The sequence below is a fragment of the Rhinatrema bivittatum genome, chromosome 9, assembly GCF_901001135.1.
Source record: "Rhinatrema bivittatum chromosome 9, aRhiBiv1.1, whole genome shotgun sequence".
Classification (NCBI taxonomy): domain Eukaryota; kingdom Metazoa; phylum Chordata; class Amphibia; order Gymnophiona; family Rhinatrematidae; genus Rhinatrema; species Rhinatrema bivittatum.
In genome coordinates this window covers 162,774,806-162,797,933 of record NC_042623.1, presented here as the reverse complement: position 1 = coordinate 162,797,933, position 23,128 = coordinate 162,774,806, and the positions used below count along the sequence as shown (strand labels likewise).

At 42.6% G+C, this 23,128-nt stretch overlaps 1 protein-coding gene across 8 annotated transcripts in view; it reads left to right on the top strand.

Moving 5' to 3' along the window:
• DGKD (diacylglycerol kinase delta) overlaps positions 1-23,128 on the top strand; it is a 206,032-nt gene that overhangs the window by 109,191 nt on the left and 73,713 nt on the right. For all 8 annotated transcript variants that reach the window (XR_003858538.1, XR_003858537.1, XM_029615077.1 and 5 more), the window contains 8 exons: positions 3,667-3,806; positions 4,215-4,299; positions 4,989-5,083; positions 5,186-5,285; positions 13,700-13,973; positions 19,787-19,948; positions 20,488-20,616; positions 21,126-21,222. Coding sequence is in view for 6 of the 8 variants with exons in the window: in XM_029615077.1 (XP_029470937.1) it covers positions 3,667-3,806; positions 4,215-4,299; positions 4,989-5,083; positions 5,186-5,285; positions 13,700-13,973; positions 19,787-19,948; positions 20,488-20,616; positions 21,126-21,222 (1,082 nt within the window). In the remaining 2 variants the exon portion in view is untranslated. The remainder of the gene's footprint in view (positions 1-3,666; positions 3,807-4,214; positions 4,300-4,988; positions 5,084-5,185; positions 5,286-13,699; positions 13,974-19,786; positions 19,949-20,487; positions 20,617-21,125; positions 21,223-23,128) is intronic.

Below are 23,128 nucleotides of genomic sequence, written 5' to 3'. Positions count from 1 at the left end.
CCGTGTCCTTGACCTTCCGATAGAGTACCTTTTAAAAAAATAAAATGTCTCCTTCCAGTCTGATGTGCCAAAAAATGAAGCTCCCCATTCTGATTACTTTTCATATTTGGTCAACCAATGAAGTAACCCACCTCCACTCCCTAATCACACTTTTTGACTGTAATCTACCAAAGAAATAGCCCCTCCCCTCCCCCAGCACCTTCAATCTCCTCTCTGGCTCTTCCCATCTCATGTAAAAAATGAACTCTATTCCCAAACCCCTTCAACACTCCCACCAGTGTACAAAAAAACCTATCTGATCCCTTCTCCAAACCACCCCCCAAATCCTCCTCCTCTCCCAGATGTAGCCAAAAATAATCCCCCTACCCCTCCACCACAACCCCTTTTCCTACTCCAATCAAATTTTCTTTTTTTTTTTTTGCAGATCAGAGTGGGAAGGGTGATTGGGTAGAGGCGGCTTATTTTGCTGATCAGGGTAGGAAGGGGATGCTCAGATTGGGGGGGATAGAGGTGTGTGATGTTTCTTTTAGTTTGGCGTAGCTTCTGATGGATTGGAAGACAAATTGGGGTGGAGTGGTGGGTGTTGCCCTCATCCATCATGGATGAGCTCTGTACTTGGTGCTCTTTTAATAGTGCACTTTTCATTCTACTCATGTGCTCTGCATGTCAGTTTACTACATCAGTAGTAAAAAAAAAAAAAAAAAAAAGCTTTGATTTTTGAGCACACACTTTTTTGTGTAGTTTTTTAGCACACACTTTTTTGTGTAGTCTTTTAGCACACACTTTTTTGTGTAGTTTTAATATGTCTGCCCTATAGATAAGGAAGTACACTGTCAGGAAGGTTCAAGGGGCAGCCTGAGAGAAAGAACTTTGATGCCATCTAGTTGTTCAAATGATCTATCATATCTCCATGCAGAGAGAACCAATCCACTTTTGGAATTAATAGAAAGAAAATTGGTACTAAAGAATCATGTTTACATGATTTGAAAATTGCTGCCAGCTATGAAGGGACTATGTAATTTCCTGTTGGGCGTTACATAAAAATAGTTTTACTTATAAGCAGCTAATATTATGAATACATTATTTACTATATTGCTATATTACATATACATTGCAAATTAATAACAGCACAATGTAGTAGGTGTTTGGCAGATAAGGACTTTTAAACCACTTAGTATGCTCAGTTGCCCCTACAGTGTTGCAGATCCTGCTCAATGTACTTTATATATATATATATATATATATATATATATATGGTGTGTGTGTATATATATATACACCACTTATATACAAACATAACAGATTGAATTCTGATTGTGAATACAACTATTCATATATACACATTAATGTAATCCCTTAAACATTAATGTAGTTATACATACAGATATACTGATAAGCACAATGTATCTGCACATATCTGTATACTTTTACAGTTGTGTACAAATGTTTTAGCACCCTTGGTCAAATTGTATGTTTCAATGAATCTCTAAGTAAACTGAAGCTGACACAGACTCTGCATGGTACAAAGTTAAACATATCAATCACAAAATTTATTTCCTGCCTTATCTTATTTCCAGCTTGTTGCAAGCTTCCAAGTTCTCTTCCCTGTAACTTTGACTCATTCCTACTTACTGTTTATCTTTCGTTTACTTGAATAGTTACCCCAGTTTTTTATTCTTGTTAATTGTAAACCGATCCGATATGGTTATTTACTATGAAGGTCGGTATATAAAACTGTTAAATAAATAAATAAATAAATAAATAAATAAAATAACCCACCAACACCAAATGTGTAATCCAGTACACTAATTTGTAAACAGAATATAAACAGCAGTGTACTGGTATTCGTTTATAACAAAATGAACAAAATAGAAATGCTATTTAAATAAAAGTAATGTGACCCAATATCACAAATGAGTCTGTTATAAATTCTGACTCGAGATTTGAGGGTCCAACAAACTTTGTTGGCAGTAGGGTGTGTTATAAACAAATACCAGTACACTGCTGTTTATATTCTGTTTACAAAGTTAAACATAACATCTTTCTGCAGTATGTAATGCAAAACTACTATTTATTTGTTGATTTTAACAGATTAAAAATAACTTTTTAAAAAGTGAATATGGCATGTGTGAAAGTTTGGATACCCTTCCAGTTGAGTCACTTTAAAAAAAAAAAAAAAAGTTGTTAATAAGACCCCAAAATATTGATTGACTTATTAGGCCTCCAGTTAATCAAATTAAGACAATTCCACAGTTTACCAAATACTCTGACTCTGATTGATACTCTGTCTATTTTCAACAACTATGGGTTCCTCTAAGCAGCTATCTGAGCATTGAAAATAAAGAGACTCTAATTCACTCTTAAAAGCAAGGGGATGCTATAAAAAGCTCTCTAAATGTTCTGGGTAGCAATTTCAACTGTCAGAAACATTGTTAAGAAATGTTGAGGTCAGAGCAAGATCTGGAATACCAAGAAAAATCTCTGACAGAACTGCCCCAAAACTGTTCAGATCTGCAAAACAGACCCCACAGATAACTGTAAATGACCTGCTCGAAAAGTTTAGCTATCCCTGAAGTAGTTGTCTACAGGTTCACAGTTCAGCATTGCTTACACAACAATGCATGGGAGAGTTGTCAGATGAGAACCTTTTCTATGATCTTACAAAAATCATTGTCTAAAGTATGCAAAACAAAACCTTGATAAGCCTGAATCTTTAACAAAACTAAATTTGAACTGTTCAACCACAACCACGCACAATAAATTTAGAGAAGAAAAGGGTGAAGCATTTGAAGAAAAGAACACCTAGCCAACTGTTAAGCATAGGGGTGGATCTATTATGCTTTGGAGTTGTGTGCAATTGGAAGAAAGAATGTATTCAGTTAAATGTCAACATGTCCTATGGTCAATGAAGAAAGTGAAGCTGAAAAGAGGTTGGATATTTCAGCAAGACAACGATCTGAAACACCTGAAAATCATCTGTAAAGTACTTACAGGAAAGAAATACGAAAGATTTGGAATGGCCTTAACAGTCCCCAGATTTGAATATTATTGAAAATCTATAGGGAGATCTTAAACATGCAGTGCATACAAGAAGATCTAAGAATATTTCTAAGCTAGTAGGAAGAGTGGGAAAAAATTCCAAAAGCAAGAATAGAAAAACTCATTGCAGGCTACAGGAAACGTTTAGAAGCTGTTATTTCTGTGTTACAGAATACTTTCTGAAAGTGTGCACAAACATTTGCACATGCTATATTCAGTTTTCTTCTTTTGACTGTGTAAAAAGACTGCAAATAGTAATTATACTGTAAAATTTGTAGAAAGATGTGTTTAACATTGTACATATTTTATATGAATTTTCTATGACTTATGCAATGTATTTTAAATGTTTGTACTTATTTATTGTACTTCGTCTAGATTGTCTACAGATTGACTGTATATAAAATAAATAAAAAATAGAGATTGTGTCAGTGTCTGCTCACTTAAAGATACATGGAAACATACAATTTGACCAGGGTGCTTAAATGTTTGCAAACAACTATACATTAATACGTACAATCATGTGCACATATAGCCATATGAATAGATTCTTTTTATACACTCTCACATAGATGTGTACAGTTGATTGGTGATGTGCTGTCCAGCTGTGATATCTCTCCTTATGTTTAGTGCCAGCTGGGTGTCCTGCCTTTGGGCACAGGGAATGACCTAGCACGTGTGCTTGGCTGGGGTTCTGCTTGCGATGATGATACTCAGCTCCCACAGATTCTGGAGAAGCTGGAGAGAGCCAGCACCAAAATGCTAGACAGGTGAGCATGGACATTTTCGAAAATGCATCTCTTGTGCTCCCTTTTCCTCTTGCTCCTTAACCCTTTAGGTCAGGAAGTGAACTCATTTAAAGTCTTTTCTTGTTGATGATCCATGTTCGTCATCCCTTTTAGGAGCTTTGAAACCTAAATCTTGGTGGCCTGATTTCTTCCAGTGATGATAATCCTAGAACATACAGTCTTTTATCAAAACTGGGTCGTTCAGTTTTCAGATCGTTCTCCTTGTATTTTTCTTTGAACTTCTTCAAGCTGTGTAGTATTTTCTGAACCTGAACTTTCTTACCAAACACATTAGCCCCTAGTTCTAGACAGGTGGGAAAGAAAGTTAAAGGAGCGGTGTTTTGCCAGCCCTCTTGAAGTAAGCATGGTAATGTTCTCATTCTTCACAAGGTGGAGCATCATGGTATATGAAACCAAACTCCCGCGTCAGGCTTCATCCTCCAATGTGACTGAAGACTTCAGTGAAGATTCCGAGGTAGTGTATGTGAGAGCAGGAGGCTGGTGGTGGGCCTGGGGGAATATTGAAACTGCAAGGCAAGGAAAAGGACACCAGGGATAGCATGAGGAGAAATTGGAGGGGAGGTTTGGGAATAACTGCAGGGGAGAGAGACAGGATAAATGTGCATGAACTGTAACTTGACTGTGGCTTTTTAGCAGTGCTGCTGTTGTCCTGCAAACCCAGGTCTGGATCTCTTGGCCCATAACAAATCTTGCATCCATGTCCTAAGGCCAGGGAATGGAAGAGAGGTGATCCTAGCTGGTTTGAGTAATCATGAAAGTTTCAGTTAGCTTTCAGTCTTCAAAGATGTTGGAATTGCTCAAGGAAGTTGTCTTGATCAGAGACAGTAAAAAGGGTATACTATGGTATTTGCCCTCCCTTTTTATAACATTACAAGTATAGTCTGTGCAATATCTTGCACTATCCCTAGGAGAGTCAAATATTCACTAAAGCACCCTGCATTGTCATAGCCCATTTTACAGCTAGGAATCTCAGGATTGGAACCTGCAACCTTCCAGCTTCAGATCAGGATCTCTACCACTGAGCTAAAAGAACAGCTTCTGTATATTGGTTGCTCACACTCCCTCATTGTATCCCTCTTCTTGCCACAGTCCCTTTTCTCCTTGATAGTGAAGAGTAATTTCATAACCATTTTGTTTCTTCAGGTTCAGCAAATTTTATTTTACGAAGACTCTGTTGCTGCTCATCTCTCCAAAATTTTAAGCTCAGACCAGCACTCTGTGGTTATCTCCTCTGCCAAGTGAGTGCCTAGGACTTCTATGAGAGGTGTTGTTTGGGAACACTGGGGAGGAGTGCAAGGTTTTGCGGTCATAGCCTTATGGTATCTCTTCCTGTTTGCCAGGGTACTGTGTGAGACAGTGAAGGATTTTGTGGCACGAGTGGGGAGGACATATGAGAAAACACTGGAGAGCTCAGAGGAGTCCGAAGCCATGGCAGGAAAGGTATGGAACCACAGCTTCCTTCAGCCACTATTGAATGCCGACCTCACAGTGCCTCCTTTTAGGCAGGCAACCACTTTCTCTAACCCCATGCATCCCATCATATTCCATTATGCAGGATCTCCTTCCGTCTGCTTACCTGCCTGAGTCACGCAGACACCCATGCACACCCTGCTGGCCCCAATGACAGCCCCACTGACCAGGAGCATACTATATAAAGAGAGATAGTCGGACATTTTGCTTGACTTTCAGATCGGTTTCTCCCTATTTACTTCCGTATTTTCTTTTTAAATAGTTAAATGTAAAAGTAAAGGAAGATGAACCCCAAGCAGCTGATATGCTACAGTACCTCTTTTCTGTTCGGGTGGCCACTTTATGACCCTCTCCAAGAAAATGGTCTTTCTCAGGCCCTGCTGGAAGGGGAGCAGAGCCTGAGCCCTGGGTTAACCCTGCCCATGAAGCTTACCCAAATGGAAGGGGAAGACATATTTGAGGTTCCGAAGGGAGAGTTCCATCTTGCTACTGCCTCTGCCATAACCACTCATATTGTTTCCTCTTTGTCAGAGAGTAGGGTTTAGGATGAGGTACTGAAATTTTCCACAGCAAAAGCATGTTTGGAGTTGGCGATGGAGCCAGTGTCTTTCCTTCTGGCCTCAGCAGCACCTGAAGCAGCAGAAATGGGGGTCATTGGTGTTTGAACTTTTCTTGTCTGTGGTGGAGACCCAGACTTTGGATTCCCTGGTTGATGCAGCAGTTTCTACGTCTGCTGTACATCTTGATGTAGGATTAACCCTCCAACATACAAATTCAGCTTCAAATCTTGAATTCTCGGTCTTCAAATCTAAACATCTTCAAATATGTCTAATTTACGCTCCCCAGGGGACCCTTGAAGCTGACCCCTCCCCCTTAATTGAATACAAGGCCAAACATATTTATTTATTTATTTATTTTTAGTTTTTATATACCGATGTTCCTGTATAATATACATATCACACCGGTTTACATGGAAATAAAACTGATGCCTCGGAGAGGCAGTTTACATCGAAACATTTTTAACAGCATAACCAAAGGGGCAGGGGAAAAGGAGGAGGTTACAGTGGTTAAAAACTTATCTAGTTACATAGTGATATGGAATAAATAAATAAATAGACAATAACTATTTACATGAGGTAATGGACTGTCTGAGTCTGCGCAGTTATTGTGTTATACTGGTTCTTAGCTCTCCGGGAAAGCTAGAGCGAAAAACCAAGTCTTTAGCTTCTTTTTGAATGTTATGTGGCAGGGTTCGAGGCGAAGGTCTGGAGGGAGCGTGTTTCAGAGAGTGGGGCCGGCTGTGGATAGTGCGCGTTTTCTCAAGGAGGTTTTCGCCGGCTGGGTGCGTAGCATATTTCTGTATGCATTTCTAGTCGGTCTCTTAGAAGTGTGTGGCTGAAGTTGATGAGTTAAATTGAGAGGAGAGATGTTATGTAGTGCCTTATGTATCATCATAATGGTTTTAAATTGAATTCTGTATTTGATTGGTAGCCAATGTAGGTGCTGGAGAATTGGGGTGATATGATCCCTTTTTTTGGTGTTTGTAAGAATTCTGGCTGTAGCGTTCATGACCATCTGAAGTGGTTTAGTGGTGCTACTGGGAAGTCCGAGAAGGAGTGAGTTGCAGTAGTCCAATTTCGGTAGTATAATGGCTTATAGAACCAGGCGGAAGTCTTTGTAGAGTAGTAGTGGTTTTAATTTTTTTAATACTTGCAGTTTAAAGAAGCACTCCTTTGTAGTGTTGTTTATGAATTTGTTGAGGCTGAGTTTGTTATCTAGGAGTACTCCAAGGTCTCTTACTTGTGGCGAAGAGATGTCTTTGGAGTTGATAGTGGATTGGCTAGAAGTAGAATTGTTAGGAGGGACGTAATTTTCAGGAGCGATAAGGAGGATTTCAGTTTTGTTTGTGTTTAGAACCAGGTTGAGGCTGTCCAGTAGATTGTTTATTGACGATAAGCAGTTATTCCAGTATGACATGGTTTTGTGAATAGATTCTGTTATGGGGATGAGTATTTGTATGTCATCCGCGTAAAGGAAGTGTGTGAGCTTGAGATTGGAGAGGAGGTGACAGAGAGGCAGCAGGTAGATATTAAAAAGAGTGGGTGAGAGGGATGATCCTTGTGGTACGCCCATCTTGGATGCAATGGGGAGAGACTCTTTGTTATTTATTTTGACCTTATAAAACCTGTTATCAAGAAACGATTTGAACCATTTAAATGCTGTTCCTGTTATGCCAATGTCGACTAAACGCTGTAAAAGGCATGAGTGGTTCACGGTGTCGAACGCTGATGAGAGATCCAGAAGTGCGAGGAGGCAAGGTTGGCCTTTTTCCAGATTAAGGAGAATGGTGTCGGACAGTGAGGCTAATAGCGATTCGGTGTTCCGGGTCTTACGGAAACCAAATTGGTTTGTGGTAAGGATGTTGTTTTCGTCTAGGAATTCTGAAAGTTGTCTATTTACAATTTTCTCCATCACTTTGGCGATCATTGGAAGATTTGCTATAGGTCTGAAATTGGCTGGGTCTGTTGTGGAAAGGGTGGGTTTTTTGAGGAGAGGCTTGAGCATTGCCAGCTTGAGTTGGTTGGGGACATGGCCTTGAGCTAGTGAGCAGTTGATGATGTCTGCAACAGGTTTAGCAATGATATTGGGGATGGAGCTCAGCAGATTGGAAGGGATGTGATCTAATGGATGAGACGATGGTTTTATCTTCTTTAGGATGTTCTCTATTTCTAGAGTGGATGTTGGCTCGAAGGTATCCAGAGCTGTTGGGGTTGTGTTAAGTTGTTGGGTGGTTGTGTGCGCTGATTGAGAGCTGGAGGTGATTGAGTAATTCGGAAGCGTCGATGTTCCCTTGAGGGGGGCGACCAGTGTGGGGATTTTCTTGTCAAAGAAGACTGCTAGTTCGTTAGCTTTATTTGAGGCTTGTTCATCTGGTATGATGGGCATGGTTGGTTTCGTGAGGGCTGAAACATAAGAGAATAGAGCTCTTGAGTCGAAAATGAAGTGGTGTATCTTTCTGGCGAAGAATTCTTTCTTGGTTTTGTTGATGTCTATTCTATATGAATTTAGACATGCTTTGTAGTTGAGGAGGATTGTCGTCGATGGGCTTTTCCTCCATTTGTTTTCCTTACTTCTCAGCTCCTGTTTGCGCGATTTCAGCTCAGGTGTGAACCAGGGTTTCCTGTTGTCTTTGTCTGGATTTAGCGATTTTGTCGTCATGGGGCATGCTTGATCTGCTACCTTGTGAGTGAGGTTGATCCATGATGAGGTGGCAGAGTTGGCGTCTGATAGGTCCAGGTGCACTAATTCCGTTGTTAGGTATGCACTGAGCTCGTCTCCTGTGCAAGGTTTCCTGACTGATATGGAAGTTGAGTGTTTTATTTGTGGAGGGTGTTCCTTGATCTCAATCACAGCAGAGATGATTCGGTGGTCAGACCAAGGTACCGGTAGGCAAGTTGGGATGGAGTGTGGTGATATTCCTTCGTTAATGAAGATAAGGTCTAATGTGTGTCCTGCCTTGTGGGTGGGCTCGTTGATGATTTGTCTAAAACCCATGTGGTTAAGGGAGGCGAGTAGAGTTTCGCAGTTGGTTGAGCGAGGGAGGACATCCACGTGAAGGTTGAAGTCTCCCATTAATATGGATGGTTTTCCGGTGTTAAGGTGTTTTGCTGCCAGCTCAATGATAGGGGAAGGGTCTGCCTCCAATAAACCTGGGGGAGCGTAAACTAGTCCGATTGCCAGTTGTTTTGAGTTGAAAAGAGCAAATTCTATGTTGGCAAGGTTGTTAGTGGCCTGCAGGGTCATACCAATCCCTTTTTTGGCAGCAACGAGGAGCCCTCCTCCTCTTCTTTTAAGTCTAGGGATGGAGAGGAAATCGTAGGCCTGGGTGGGGAGCTGATTTATAAGGACGGTGTCTGAGGCTTTTAGCCAGGTTTCTGTGATAGCACAGATGTCTGGTTTTGAATCGGTGAGGAAATCGTTGAGAATATGAGTTTTCTTGGTGATGGATTGTGCGTTGAACAGAGTGAGCGAGAAAAGCGCCAGGCCGAGTAGTTGGGTGATGGGTGTTAGCATGATGGGCCTAAGCCTCACTTGACGGTTGTGGAGGAGGGTAGGGGGCTTAGGAGCTCTCCTTAGGTGATTATGTATGATAGGAATTGAGAGGGCGTGCATGTTGGAAGGCAGATAGCAGAGGTGAAAGGTCGAAGGTGTCTCTCGGTTGATGGTATCCTGGTGGTGGTTGTTGGTGTCCTGGAGGTAGGGGTGCCGGCGTGGGTCTTGCCCTGGGCAGGATAGTTGTCAAGTGGAAGAGTTGTGGTTAAGCCTGTGGAAGGAGCAAGGAAAGGAGCATATCAACACTGATACCCCAGCTATAATCTTGGGAGACTTCAACCTTCACGTGGACGCTACCCCTCAATCCTCCAACTGCGAAACTCTACTCTCCACTCTTAGGTACCTAGGTTTCAAACAAATCGTCAACAGCCCCACTCATAAAGCAGGAACACACTGGACCTAATATTCTTAAATGAAGGCCTGACCCTCTCCTCCATGCCTATATGCACACCTGTCCCTTGGTCTGACCACTGGATGATCTCTACTGTCCTTGAGATCACTGAGTCCCCACCCCTTTCATTTCCTAAAATCACAGTCCAGCTCAGAAAACCCTGTACAATGGACTACCTCAGCTCCCATCTCACTAAAGAATTAGTCCATCTTGACCTCTCAGATGCAGTTGCGGCCACTACCTCTTGGTTCAAGATCACCAATAAAGTAGCAGCGCAAACCTGCCCCATATCCACGAAAGTACTACACTCTAACCCTGATAACAGAAAACCTTGGTTCACACCAGAATTGAAAATTCTCAAACAAGAATTAAGAAGCAAAGAACACAGATGGCGAAAAAAACCCTTCCAAAACAACTCAAGCAGCCTACAAATCCCTCATGCACTTTTACAGGAACTCAATCCTCCGAACAAAGAGAGATTTCTTCGCCCAAAAAAACCATCACTTCATCTTTGACTCGAAAGCCCTGTTCTCCTACGTCTCATCTCTCACAAAATCGACCCCACCAACTATCCCAGATGACCAAGCATTAAGCAAAGCTACAGAACTCGCTACTTACTTTGAGAAAAAAATTGCCAACCTGATAGCCCCACTTATTTCTAACAACTGCCAGCCCCCTCCCCTCTTCAACTCTACAACACAACAAAAAACAAGACTTGAAACTTTTGAGCCCACGTCATCTCTGGAGATAGAAACCATTCTCAAGAAGCTCAAGCCATCATCCCACCCTTCGGACCCGATACCGTCAAATCTACTCATCTCCATCCCAAAAACCATTGCTAAGCCTATAGCTGAAATCATAAATTGCTCTCTATTACAAGGCCTAGTACCAGACTCTCTAAAGCTCGCCATTCTCAAACCGCTCTTAAAAAAACCAAACTTGTCATCAGCAGATCCGGCCAACTTCCGCCCTATAGCTAACTTGCCATTTATTGCTAAACTACCTGAAAAAATCATCAGCAAGCAACTCACAGAATACCTTGACGAACACATGATCCTAGCCCCAGCTCAGTTCGGTTTCCGCAAGTCGTTAAATACGGAATCCCTTTTAATCTCATTCTCGGACACCATCCTCCTGAATCTAGAAAAAAGACAACCTTACTTTCTTGCCCTTCTAGATATATCTGCGGCCTTCGACACAGTGAACCACTCAATTCTCTTAGATCGTCTTGCAGACATAGGCATCTCAGGAACTGCACTCAGTTGGTTCAAGTCATTCCTTAGCAACAGGTGCTTTAAGGTCAAAATCAACAATAAAGAATCCCACCCCATCAATTCCACATTGGGAGTCCCCCAAGGATCATCTCTCTCCCCAACTCTTTTCAACATTTACCTTCTCCTTCTCTGCCATTTACTCGCAAATCTAAAGATAACTCATTATATCTACGCCGACGACGTGCAAATACTCATCCCGATCACTGAATCCCTTCCAAAAACCCTCAGCTTCTGGAACAACTGCCTTCAGTCAATCAACCACTTTCTCACCAGCCTCAATTTAGTCCTTAACACTAACAAGATGGAGATCCTTATCATCTCACAGGATGACAAAAATGGCTCAACCAACTTTCCACCCACATTTCAATCAAAGTTCTCCTCCCAAGTAAGAGACCTTGGAATTATTCTGGACAACCATCTAAACCTAAAAAAAATTGTCAATAACACCACAAAGGACAGCTTCTTTAAACTACAAGTCCTAAGAAAGTTGAGACCCCTCCTCCACTTCCAAGACTACCGCACAGTACTTCAATCCATCATCTTTTCAAAAATCGACTACTGCAACTCGCTCCTTCTTGGTCTCCCAGCAAACGCCATCAGACCCCTGCAGATGCTGCAAAACTCCGCCGCTAGGATTCTGACCAACACCAACAAAAGAGAACACATTACACCCATCCTTCGCAACCTTCACTGGCTACCCATCAAATTCAGAATTCTCTACAAAGTCCTCACGATAATCCACAGAGCCATACACAATCTCACCCCCCTTGATCTAAACATCCCACTGAGTCTCCACATGTCTTCCAGACCTGTTAGAACTGCCTACAAAGGGTCTCTCTACGCCCCCCCCAGCCAAGACCTCCTTAAGGAAATGCGTCTTATCTACAGCTGGCCCCCCTCAATGGAATGCGCTCCCTCCAGATCTCTGGCAAGAACCATGCCCGTTGACCTTAAAAAAAAAGCTCAAAACGTGGCTATTCAGACAAGCATTCCCCTAATTCGGATGAATGTTTTCTCACCCACAATAGGACTAACCTGACTTATCAAATTAGCCAATTTCCCTAAAGGACGATCTGTCTCTCTCCATAATTGACAAACTTTCTCTATCACATGTCAGGACGGGACACTTGCATTAACTATGATCAGGGCATAACACCTGCTGGCAGGTTATGCCTCTTGGACATCTTACATGTTTCTCAGAATATTCTTCAACATTTGGTTTATTCCTCTACCCAATCCTTCCCCAGTCCGTCCTATCATATCCTTCCTCCCTCGTGACCCTACCCCACCACAGCCCCCACCTTCCTATGTAAGCTTATTGTTAAATCCCTTTTATCCTCCTCCCTTCTCCCTCCCTTTCCTCCTCCCTCCTCACCTAAGGCTAATTTACCTTTTCTTGTTCTCTTCCCCCCCCCTTTTTACTCCATCTATCCCTTTTTCCACCCCAGCCCTGTTTCCCCTTTCACCTATCGGAAGCAACCCTTGAACTTTTTCGCAGAAGTTTAGCCTCATCCCATTATGATGTCGACCCATTTATGTATGATCGATGTTCCTTAATTTAATTTATTATTTGTTTCCGTTTAGTTCAATTCAACGTTTCAGTTCTATTTTGGATCATAAATTAGCAGCTTGTCATTAAACCCCTGTATTTATCCTCCTGGATCCCAGTTCTATGTAACTCCTGTTGTTTGTAATGCCTCTTTTGCAACATTTGTTTCACTATAAACCGATGTGATATGCAATATTGTCATGAACGTCTGTATATAAAAGTTCAAAATAAATAAATAAATAAACAAAATAAATTGTTTGCTGGGGTTAACAGCCCCTATGCCTGTAAACTTTACTGTTGAAAATGGGAGTGCCTCCCTTAACAAGGAGGTTATTTCTAATTGTTTTTTGTTTTTGTTGGGTTTATTTTTTTTTTTTTAAGGTGCTTAGGAAGTCCTTGATTCAGATGTTCCTACTCTAAAATGTATGACCAGTTATTAGGGACTCAGTTTCAAAGAGGAAAAGCTTTTTTCCTATGTATCTAATTATAGATGATATGATATGATATATATATGTATATGTAGATATAGATATACAGTATACATATATATATATATATATATATCTGTAAAATGGAATCACTTAGAGGGATTATTTAGTGCTTACCAGACTTCTAAAATTACCCAAAGATATCATGGGAAAATGAGGTAAACCTCCTGCAATAGACTGCTATTAGCAGCTTTACAAAAAAAGAGCACTCTCCTATTCCAGTAGAGGGTACTTCTGCTTTAAAGGATAATATGGACAATAGACCTGATAGTGATTGAGCTAAATGGCTATGCTGACTGTTTTTCTTTTTTTTATTGATTGGTTGTAATGTTTTATTTATATTCTTTGTGTTTTGCATTAATTTTAATTTATATTTTCAAATTGCATCAGTTCTTTGCTTCAAAGACCCTTGGTCACTCACATTACATTTATATAATTATTTTTCCCATAAACACAAAATGGGAAACACCTTTTAGTACATTTGGTTCCTTGTTCGGAGCATATTCTTTCAGATATGGTCTCCCGATTTGTGTTTTGATGGTATATTCTTTGCTCTGTATTTTGTGCAGTGCTCTCTTTTGAAGGAGAAGTTGGACTCCCTATTGAAAACATTGAATGATGAGTCTCAAGCTTCCACCTGCCTACCAAACCCCCCTCCCACCATCACAGAAGAGCAGGAAGATGGTGAGATCTCCAGCACCACCTCTGATTCCACCAGTGACAAGTCCTCAGGCTCCACATGCACCACCCGGCCCCAAATCTTCCGTCCTCGCGAGCAGCTCATGTTGAGAGCCAACAGCTTAAAGAAGGCCATCCGTCAAATCATAGAGCATGCTGAGAAAGGTAACTAGAGATGGTTCTTACATTTTCCATGCTGCCTGACCTTATTTGCTCAAAGATGTTTCCTGTTCAATTTTGCTTTGTTCTTTCTTCCTGATATATCTAACCCATTCTCCTATATCCTCGCCTTTCCCATCATTCACTAGTTGACTTGGACAGGGAGGAGGTCAGGACACTTGATCATTCCAGTGGCAGACATGGAGGTGGTCAGAGATACATACTGCCTTCCAAGGAATCTCAGAGACCTGGTGAAAAGAGGATAACCAATGGGACACTGTGATATAAGGGTACAAATTATATCAAAATGATAGGATGGATCAAATTGGTGGGGGGTAGCACTATATATCAAAAAGGGCAAAAGTTTGCAGGAAACTAAATGTTGAATCTTTATGGGTGGAAATTACCACGGGCCACCTACTTGCCGGGAGTGGACAATGTGTTGGCAGACCAGCTGAGTCGCATCTTTCAACCGCACGAGTGGTCTCTCAACCCCTCGGTAGCGAACTCCATCTTCCAAAAATGGGGATATCCTCAATTGTGTCTCCTCAAAACCGCAAAGTAGAGAACTACTGCTCTTTCATTTGCAGCAAACACTCTCAACCCAGAGACGCATTCTCCCTCTCATGGGCAACCGGTCTGCTCTACGCATTCCCTCCACTTCCTCTTCTCTCGAAGACTCTCGTGAAGTTACGTCAGGACAGGGGAACCATGATCCTGATAGCACCTCACTGGCCATGCAAGTGTGGTTTCCAATACTTCAGGATCTCTCCATCCGCAGGCACATTCCCTTGGGAAAGGACCCGCTTCTGATCACTCAAAATGACGGGTGCCTACGCCATCCCAATCTTCAAGCCTTGTTCCTGACAGCATGGATGTTGAGAGGTTAATCCTTCAGCCACTTAACCTCTCTGAACCAGTTTCCCGTGTCTTGACTGCTTCACGGAAGCCTTCCACGAGAAAAGCTTACGTTTACAAATGGAAAAGGTTCACGTCATGGTGCTCTTCTCAGTCCCTTGACCCCTTTTTCTGTCCAATCCCGAAGTTTCTGGACTATCTCTGGCATCTATCAGAGTCAGGTCTTAAGACTTCTTCCATCAGAATGCATGTCAGTGCGGTAGCCGCCTTCCATAAAGGTTTCGGGGATGACCCCATATCAGTACAACCCCTGGTAACATGTTTTTTGAAGAGCTTGCTCCACATCAAGCCTCCACTACATCCTCCGGCCCCTTCTTGGGACCTTAATCTGGTTTTGGGTCAGCTCATGAAACCACCATTCGAGCCTCTTCACTCTTGTGAACTTCGATATCTCACATGGAAAGTGATTTTGCTTTTGGCTATCACTTCAGCTCACAGAGTTAGTGAATTGCAGGCCCTAGTTACTTATCCGCCTTACACTAAACTTCTGCAGGACCGGGCGGTACTCCGCACTCACCCTAAAATTCTTACCTCTCTCCCCTCTCTCACACCCCTCTCCCTGCTCTCACACCCCCTTCTCCCCCACACCCCCTCCCCTCTCCTCCCCTTCCCTTTCTCACACCCCTCTCCTGCTCCTCTCACACACACATTTATTTATTTATTTAAAAACTTTTCTATACCGTCACTAAGTTAGGTACCATCATAACGGTTTACAATAAGGCACAAATATTAATATTGGAACAGATTATGAATTCTATCATTATACATGTGCCAAGACTTTACGGTAACAAAGTAGTTATAAAAACTCATAATTGGATGTGTTATGTCTGTTTATTTTGAGCGGGAATAAAAGAGAATCTATGTCATCTTATTCTAGACATTTGAGATTAAAGATTAAAATAGAATATGTACCCATGTTGATTTGGGTAGTGTGTTTAGGGTGTGCTGCCAATCGCTTTTCTTTTTCCCAGTGTTCTACTCTCCTTTCTCTTTGTTGTATGCCTGTTTGAATAACCATGTTTTAAAATGTTTTCTGAAGGTTTTGATGTCTCTTTGTAAGCGGATCTCGACGGGCATGGAGTTCCATAGCATAGGACCTGCTAAGGAGAGCGCTCTGTCCCTTACTTGGGTTAGTTTGGCTGTTTTGATTGAGGGGATGGACAGTAAAGCTTTATTAGCTGATCTCAGGTTTCTCTTAGGGATGTGTATGTGGAGGGCTGTATTCAGCCAATCAGCATTTTCATTATGTATTAGCTTATGTATTGTACAAAGGGTTTTATACTGTATTCTTTGCTCAATGGGTAGCCAGTGTAATTCCATCAGGGTTTCTGAGGTCTCTTTTACTTTTACCAGTCAGAATTCTGGCGGCCGTGTTCTGCATTATTTGGAGTGGTCTAATTGTTGTGTATGGTAATCCAAGTAGGAGGGCATTACAGTAATCTGTGCTTGCGAAAATAAGAGCTTGTAACACTGAATGGAAGTTACTGGTTGTCAGTAGAGGTTTTAGTCTTCTGAGGGTCATGAGTTTGGCGTATCCTTCCCTTACTTTTAATGATATGTGTTGTTTTAGGTTCAGTTCTGTGTCAATTATTACTCCGAGGTTTCTTACTTTCTCAGTTAGTTAAATTTTTTGGTTGTTTTTGAGTGTGATAGGGTTTTGGATGATTTCAATGTTTTTGCGTTCCAAGAGTAGGAATTCTGTTTTCTCTATGTTAATCACTAGTTCCATCTGGTTCAGAAATTGTTTGATGATATCCAGATACATATTAGCTATGTTCAGGGTCTTTTCGATTGTATCATCAATGGGTAAGATTATTTGGATATCATCAGCGTAAATGTAGTGTGAGATGTTTAGACCAGCTAGAAGGTGACAAAGTGGTAGTAGGTATATGTTGAATAGGGTGGCCGATAAAGCTGATCCCTGTGGGACTCCAGTTTGAAGTTTTATTTTATTTGACATTACATCTTTTATCTGCACTTGGTAGTATCTGTTGTTTAGGCATGATTGGAACCATTTGATTGTTTTATTACTTAAAGCCTATTTCTTCTAATCTATTTAGTAGGATGTTGTGATTTACAGTATCAAATGCTGCTGATAGGTCAAGCATCATTAGGATGTACCGCTTCCCGCTCTCATGATGTTATCTGTTAGGGCAAGCAATAGCGTTTCAGTACTGTAGTTTTTGCGAAAGCCATGTTGTGATGGATATAGGATATTGTTATTCTCTAAATGTTCAGCGAGCTGTTTTTGTATGGATTTTTCTATTAATTTTGCGATTAGTGGTATGTTTGATACTGGCCTATAATTGTTCAGAATGTTTGGATCACTGGTTTTTTTCTTTAAAATTGGTTTTACAATTGCCCCTTTTAGTGAGTCTGGCATGTTTGCTTCTGTCAAGGATAGATTGATAATCTTTGTTAGTGTCGGGGATACTGTGTTGACTATTTTTTTTATTTCTATGGTTGGTATAGTGTCAACGGCATGTGGGGCGGGGTTAATTCTTTTTAGCATGGTTTCGACTTCTAGTTCCGAAATCTCATTGAATTCTGACCATTGATTAATATCTCGTTTTTGCATTTTAATGATTTGTTTGGTTGTGTTAGGAATCTTGTTTTTTAGGTTCATAATTTTCTCATTGAAGAAAGTGGCTATTTCATTACATTTATTTTCTGATAAGTTTTGAGGAGTATCCGTTTTATCATTGATGAGATTATTTACAATGCTGAATAGTGTTCTTGGGTTGTTTGCAAATTTTTCTATTTTAGTACTGTAATATTGTTTTTTTGCGTTGAATATAGTTTGTTTATAGTAGGCTAGATGTTTTCTATATTTAGTTAGGTTTTCTTGTGTTTTGGTTTTTCTCCATTCTCTTTCTTTTTTTCTCAGATTTCTTTTGGTTTCCTTTATCTTTTCATTATGCCATTGTTTAGATGCTTTGGGTTCTTTTACTTTTGGGGCCTTTATCTTTGCTGCGAGCGGAGCACACTCTGTTCGTGGCACACGGGGGCCTTCATCTTCACAGCAAACGGAGCACGTCCTGCGGCACACAGAGGCCTTCATCTTCGCCGTGAATGGCGCGCCGGGGCCTTCATTTTTGCGCACTCTGTTCGCAGCATGCCGGGGTCTCCTCTGCCATTTTCTGCGCAGAATTTGGCAGTTCTGCGCAGGGCGGAATTCTGCGGAAATTCTGTGCTCCGCAGCAGCGCAGAATTGCCCCAGGACTAAACTTCACCCTAACCAGCCCTTAATCCCCCCTCCCCCCAGCAAATCTCTGGCCCCCGCACACTCATTCCCCCACCCCCTCCCCCCGAGCACATCCCTGGCCCCCACAGACTCATTCCCCCCCCCTCCCACCGAGCACGTCCATGGCCCACACACACTCATTCCCTCCCCCCAGCACATCTCTGGCCCCCGCACACTCATTCCCCCACCCCCCCGAGCACATCCCTGGCCCACACACACTCATTCCCCCCCCCCCCTCCCACCGAGCACATCCATGGCCCCCACACACTCATTTCCCCCCCCCCCCCGAGCACATCCCTGGCCCCCACACACTCATTCCCCCCCCCCCCCCCCCCCGAGCACATCCCTGGCCCCCACACACTCATTCCCCCACCCCTCCCCCTCTGAGCACATCCCTGGCCCCCACACACTCATTCCCCCACCTCCTCCCCCTCTGAGCACATCCTTGGCCCCCACACACTCATTCCCCCACCCCTCCCCCTCTGAGCACATCCCTGGCCCCCACACACTCATTCCCTCCCCCCAGCACATCTCTGGCCCCCACACACTCATTCCCCCACCCCTCCCCCCTCTGAGCACATCCCTGGCCCCCACACACTCATTCCCCCACCCCTCCCCCTCTGAGCACATCCCTGGCCCCCACACACTCATTCCCTCCCCCAGCACATCTCTGGCCCCCACACACTCATTCCCCCACCCCTCACCCTCTGAGCACATCCCTGGCCCCCACACACTCATTCCCTCCCCCCAGCACATCTCTGGCCCCCCGCACACTCATTCCCCCCCCCCCCCCCCCCCGAGTACATCCCTGGCCCCCACACACTCATTCCCCCCCCCCCCCCCCCCCGAGCACATCTCTGGCCCCCGCACACTCATTCCCCCCCCCCCCTCCCCCCCGAGTACATCCCTGGCCCCCACACACTCATTTCCCCTTCCCCTTGCACAGTGCAGTTCTTAGTGCATTTGAGCCACACGGTGCCCAAACTCCTGCACTAGTTTCATGAGACTTGAGACCATGAAACCAGCATGGGATTTCAGGTACCACATGGCTCGAAATCACTAAGAACTGCACTGTGTAAGTCCTGTCCAGATTAAGAGAGATGTTGTGGCATGGGCTGGAGCATGACTCAAAAATCCCAGCAGTCATGGCAAACTTTCTGGTCTCTGGGATGCCTGGGATTTCTCGAGCCCTGCTCTAATCTCTTAAGCCTTTCTCCATAAGGGGGGCTGTTCCATACCCTTTAGCATTTTTTTGTAATGTCCATCTTAGTAATGAAGCCTTGTTATCGAGGGTAAGTTTTAGCATGCCTTTGGCACAGTTTATTGCATGGTGTTATTTCTCTATAGTGGGGAATTTTTGCTTATGCTTTAGTGGTTTTTGGTATTCCCTATATTGGTTTCTCTGCATAAAGGCAACCTGCTAAAGGAACAAGAGCAGGTATATAAAGTAAAGATAGCAGTTGTAATGACAATTGCTGTTCCAAGTACTTTTTTGTTATAATTTAAAGTTGTATTTTTCTCAAAATATTTTCAAGTTTAAAAAAAAAAATGTTTTTGGTTCCCTTAAGCTTTCTATATCACTTGTCAGGTCTCCTGATTGGTTGATGCAGGGGTAGCTTTTTACTGACCCCATTGCCTTATCGGTTCTCATCTCCAGCTGTAGATGAGCAGAATGCTCAGACACAAGAACAAGAGGACTTCATCCTGACCCTGTCCCCCGAGGACCCAAAGGAGCTGAAGAGTGAGGACAAAACGTCTTCCCTGCCATCATCATACAGCGGAAACTACTCGATTTCCAAGAAGAGAAGTTGTCGGAAAGGTAAGAAATAGACGGGGTCTTTCTCACTGCTCTTTTTAGGAAAGATAGGGAACTAGAGTGGAGCCACATCTTTCTTCCCCCAGATGGATGTGTTATCTCTCCTATGGGACTTTGGATTACTCCCACATCCCTTTACCTCCAGTACCAGATCTCTGGTGCCCCTGCCGGCAGTCTGCTGTCCCTGAATCCGTGATTCCTCTGCCAGGCCATTTTCTCTGCATCTGTACGGCCTCTGCCAGACACTGGCTGTGTATCTAATGCCCCTGCCAGGCAAATGTGTCTCTGGTAATGGTGCTCATACTAGGCCTCTCTCTTTGTCGCTGGTATTCCTCCCAGGGCTGTTTCTGTGCCACTGCCTCTGTGTTTCTGGTGCCTCTGCTGGTCCCCTCTCATTTGTGTCTCTCTTATTCTGTGCCTGTGGTGTTTCTGCCAGGCTTTTGTACCTGTTGTGCTCCTATCAGGCCTCTCTTTTATTTTCGGCCTCTTGGTGTTTCTCAGGATTTTTCAGTCTCCTTCTCTTTCTGTTTTGGATTTTCTAGTATCCAAGTCTCCATGTGAAAAGCTAATCACCAAAGGAAGTTTAGCCCTGGGAAGTTCCGCATCACTTCCTTCCCAGACAGGAAACCGGGACATCCTACCAATGCTGAACACAAAGATCCTTTACCCAAGTGAGTCTCCCCTCCATCCATGTTGCTAACACACGCCTTCAGTCTCCACTTTTGATAAAAGATTTCTCCAGTTGACTATGTTTTGAGGTACTGCCATTCCTTCAGTCCTGCACAAGTTCCACACCCCATTTTCTGCTGGCAGTCATGCTGTAGAAGCAGCATCTGTGTAGACTTGTATATTGATAATGCTGAGGCACTGGCAGACTGTGATATCCACAGCCCCTTTCTCACTACCCACACCATATTCTGTACCCTCTGAACTTCCATACACACCTCAACTAAGATAGCACATGTAAATTAGCTCAAAAGAAGCAGTCATGGAGCAACAAATCGGCACAGCCTCTCCTTCTGATGTAGTGACTTCATCTACTCATTGTGTCTGCCTTATTCTAGTATGCAGAAAAGTTCAGTGTGAAATTACCTCAGATTGTGGATTCCCTTTCTGCTGCAGGAGAGGGCAATGATGAGACTGCCACCAGTTAACCCATCTCCTTTTTTATGCCCTATAGATATCCATGTAGGAATGTCAGGATCCCTTCCTGGCAGTTCAGTCATCAGTCGGTTATTGATCAGCGCAGATCCCTTCAGTTCAGAGCCTGAGAATCTGTGAGTACCCATACAGGGAACACAAGGGGGATTACTCTTATGTAAGGCTGCCTAGGCTGATGCTGCTTTAATTTAAAGGAATGAGGACATTTTGTTACTACCTGGCAGATACCTCAGAGGTGCTTTCCTTACTGAAAATTGCCAGAATATTCTCAGGAATTGGCTTCCTTGTGTCGCAGGAAGAAGTTTCTTAAGTCACAAATCAGAATGCAACCTCTAATAGGAATGAGATGGATGGAAATTCTGGATGAGCTGTAAAAGAAGAATGATGGGAGGGTCAACAGTTTCTCCAAGGGCAAGCAAGATATATTATCCACACAAGCAGGCGACATCATCCCATGGCTCCAACAAGGACAGTCTTAGTCTTATAGAGAGTTCTGGGAAAGCTTTTCGAGCATGCATGGAATTTCCTGTGCACATACCACCTCAGAGTCTCCTCAGTTCATTTTTGTCTGTGGCGGTAGTTGGACACATTCTCTACTGCAGCAGAACTTTTTCGTAATTTGTGCTCTCTGTGGCCCGGTCAGTCTTTGTCACTGTGGAAAATGTTGTATTTGTGCGACTGTTTTCCTCCCTGTGTCCCAGAAGGCAGCCAGCAGCTTCAAGATGCCCATAATTGTCATTATTAAGTCTGCATCCATTGTCTGGAGCTAGAGCATGATGCTCCTCATTGTGTCATCTGCTCAAATATTTCATCAAAGACTGAAACTTCAGGATATGTTTGCTAGAAAAAGTCTAGTGCAACTCCATCGGCTCCGAAGGCAATTATGTCAAAAGAAGATGGAGCCACACTATCACCAAGGGAGCTTTATATTTTTTTTTTAATTAATATTTTTATTGAAAACGCACTTATATCCATAAACATTTGACAGGAATTCAGAGAAATATACAAAATATGTTATCGACAGTAACATAGAAATCATAATAAACATTAACTATAATAAGTGCCTATCCAAAGGCTGCCCTAACCTTTCTTGTCCCTGAACTCCACAACTTCTGCAATCCAGTAATCCAACTAATCAAGACCCCCCCACCCCCCAACCTCTCCAATATGGGTATATAGGTAAAACTGAAAAATAAGAATGGTGACAGAGCAGTATCCAAATTTTGTATGGCTAAGTTACAAAAACAGATAAAATTATCTTCCATGGAGCGTTTCCACAAATCATATGAAGACCATGCATTCTCAAATTTATGAAGGTACTTATTTTTTTACAGCTGTAATTTTGTGCAGAGTATACACCTTCTCAAGTTTGGTTTGGGTATCTCACACTCGCGGAAATTTCAGCTCACGCCAAAACTGTGCAATATGATACCTATCAGCTATACAGATGTGTCTCACTAAAATACCTTCATATTTATGTCCTCAAGAAATGGGTACATTTAGTAAAGCATGTTAAGGACATAAAGTGATTGAAACTTTTAAAATGCTCCCAGTCCAGCAAATGACATCTCCCCAAAAGACTTTAATAAATGGACACTCCCATCACATATGAATGAAGGAGCCCACCCCCTGACATCCTTTCCAGCCCTCAGCCATATGAGAAGACAGCATCTTGTGAAGTCGTATCAGAGTCATATACCAACGGTATAAAACTTTGTAGCCATTCTCAATAATATTTGCAGAAATAAGACCCTTTCCAGTTGATTGGAAAATAATCAACCACTGTTCCCAAGAAAATTCCCACCCCAAGTCTATTTCCCAAGATTTAACAAAGGATGGTTTGGTTGATAAGTGATTTAAAAAGAAATATATTTTTTATAGAGCCCTGGGAATTCTATCAGCATTTTTGCATAATGATTCAAAATATGAGGCTCCCTGTGTCAAGTGAATCCCTAGATTGGTTCGAAGTACAAAGTGATGAAGTTTCAGGTAAGGGAACACTGCATTATCCTGGAAGGTCAT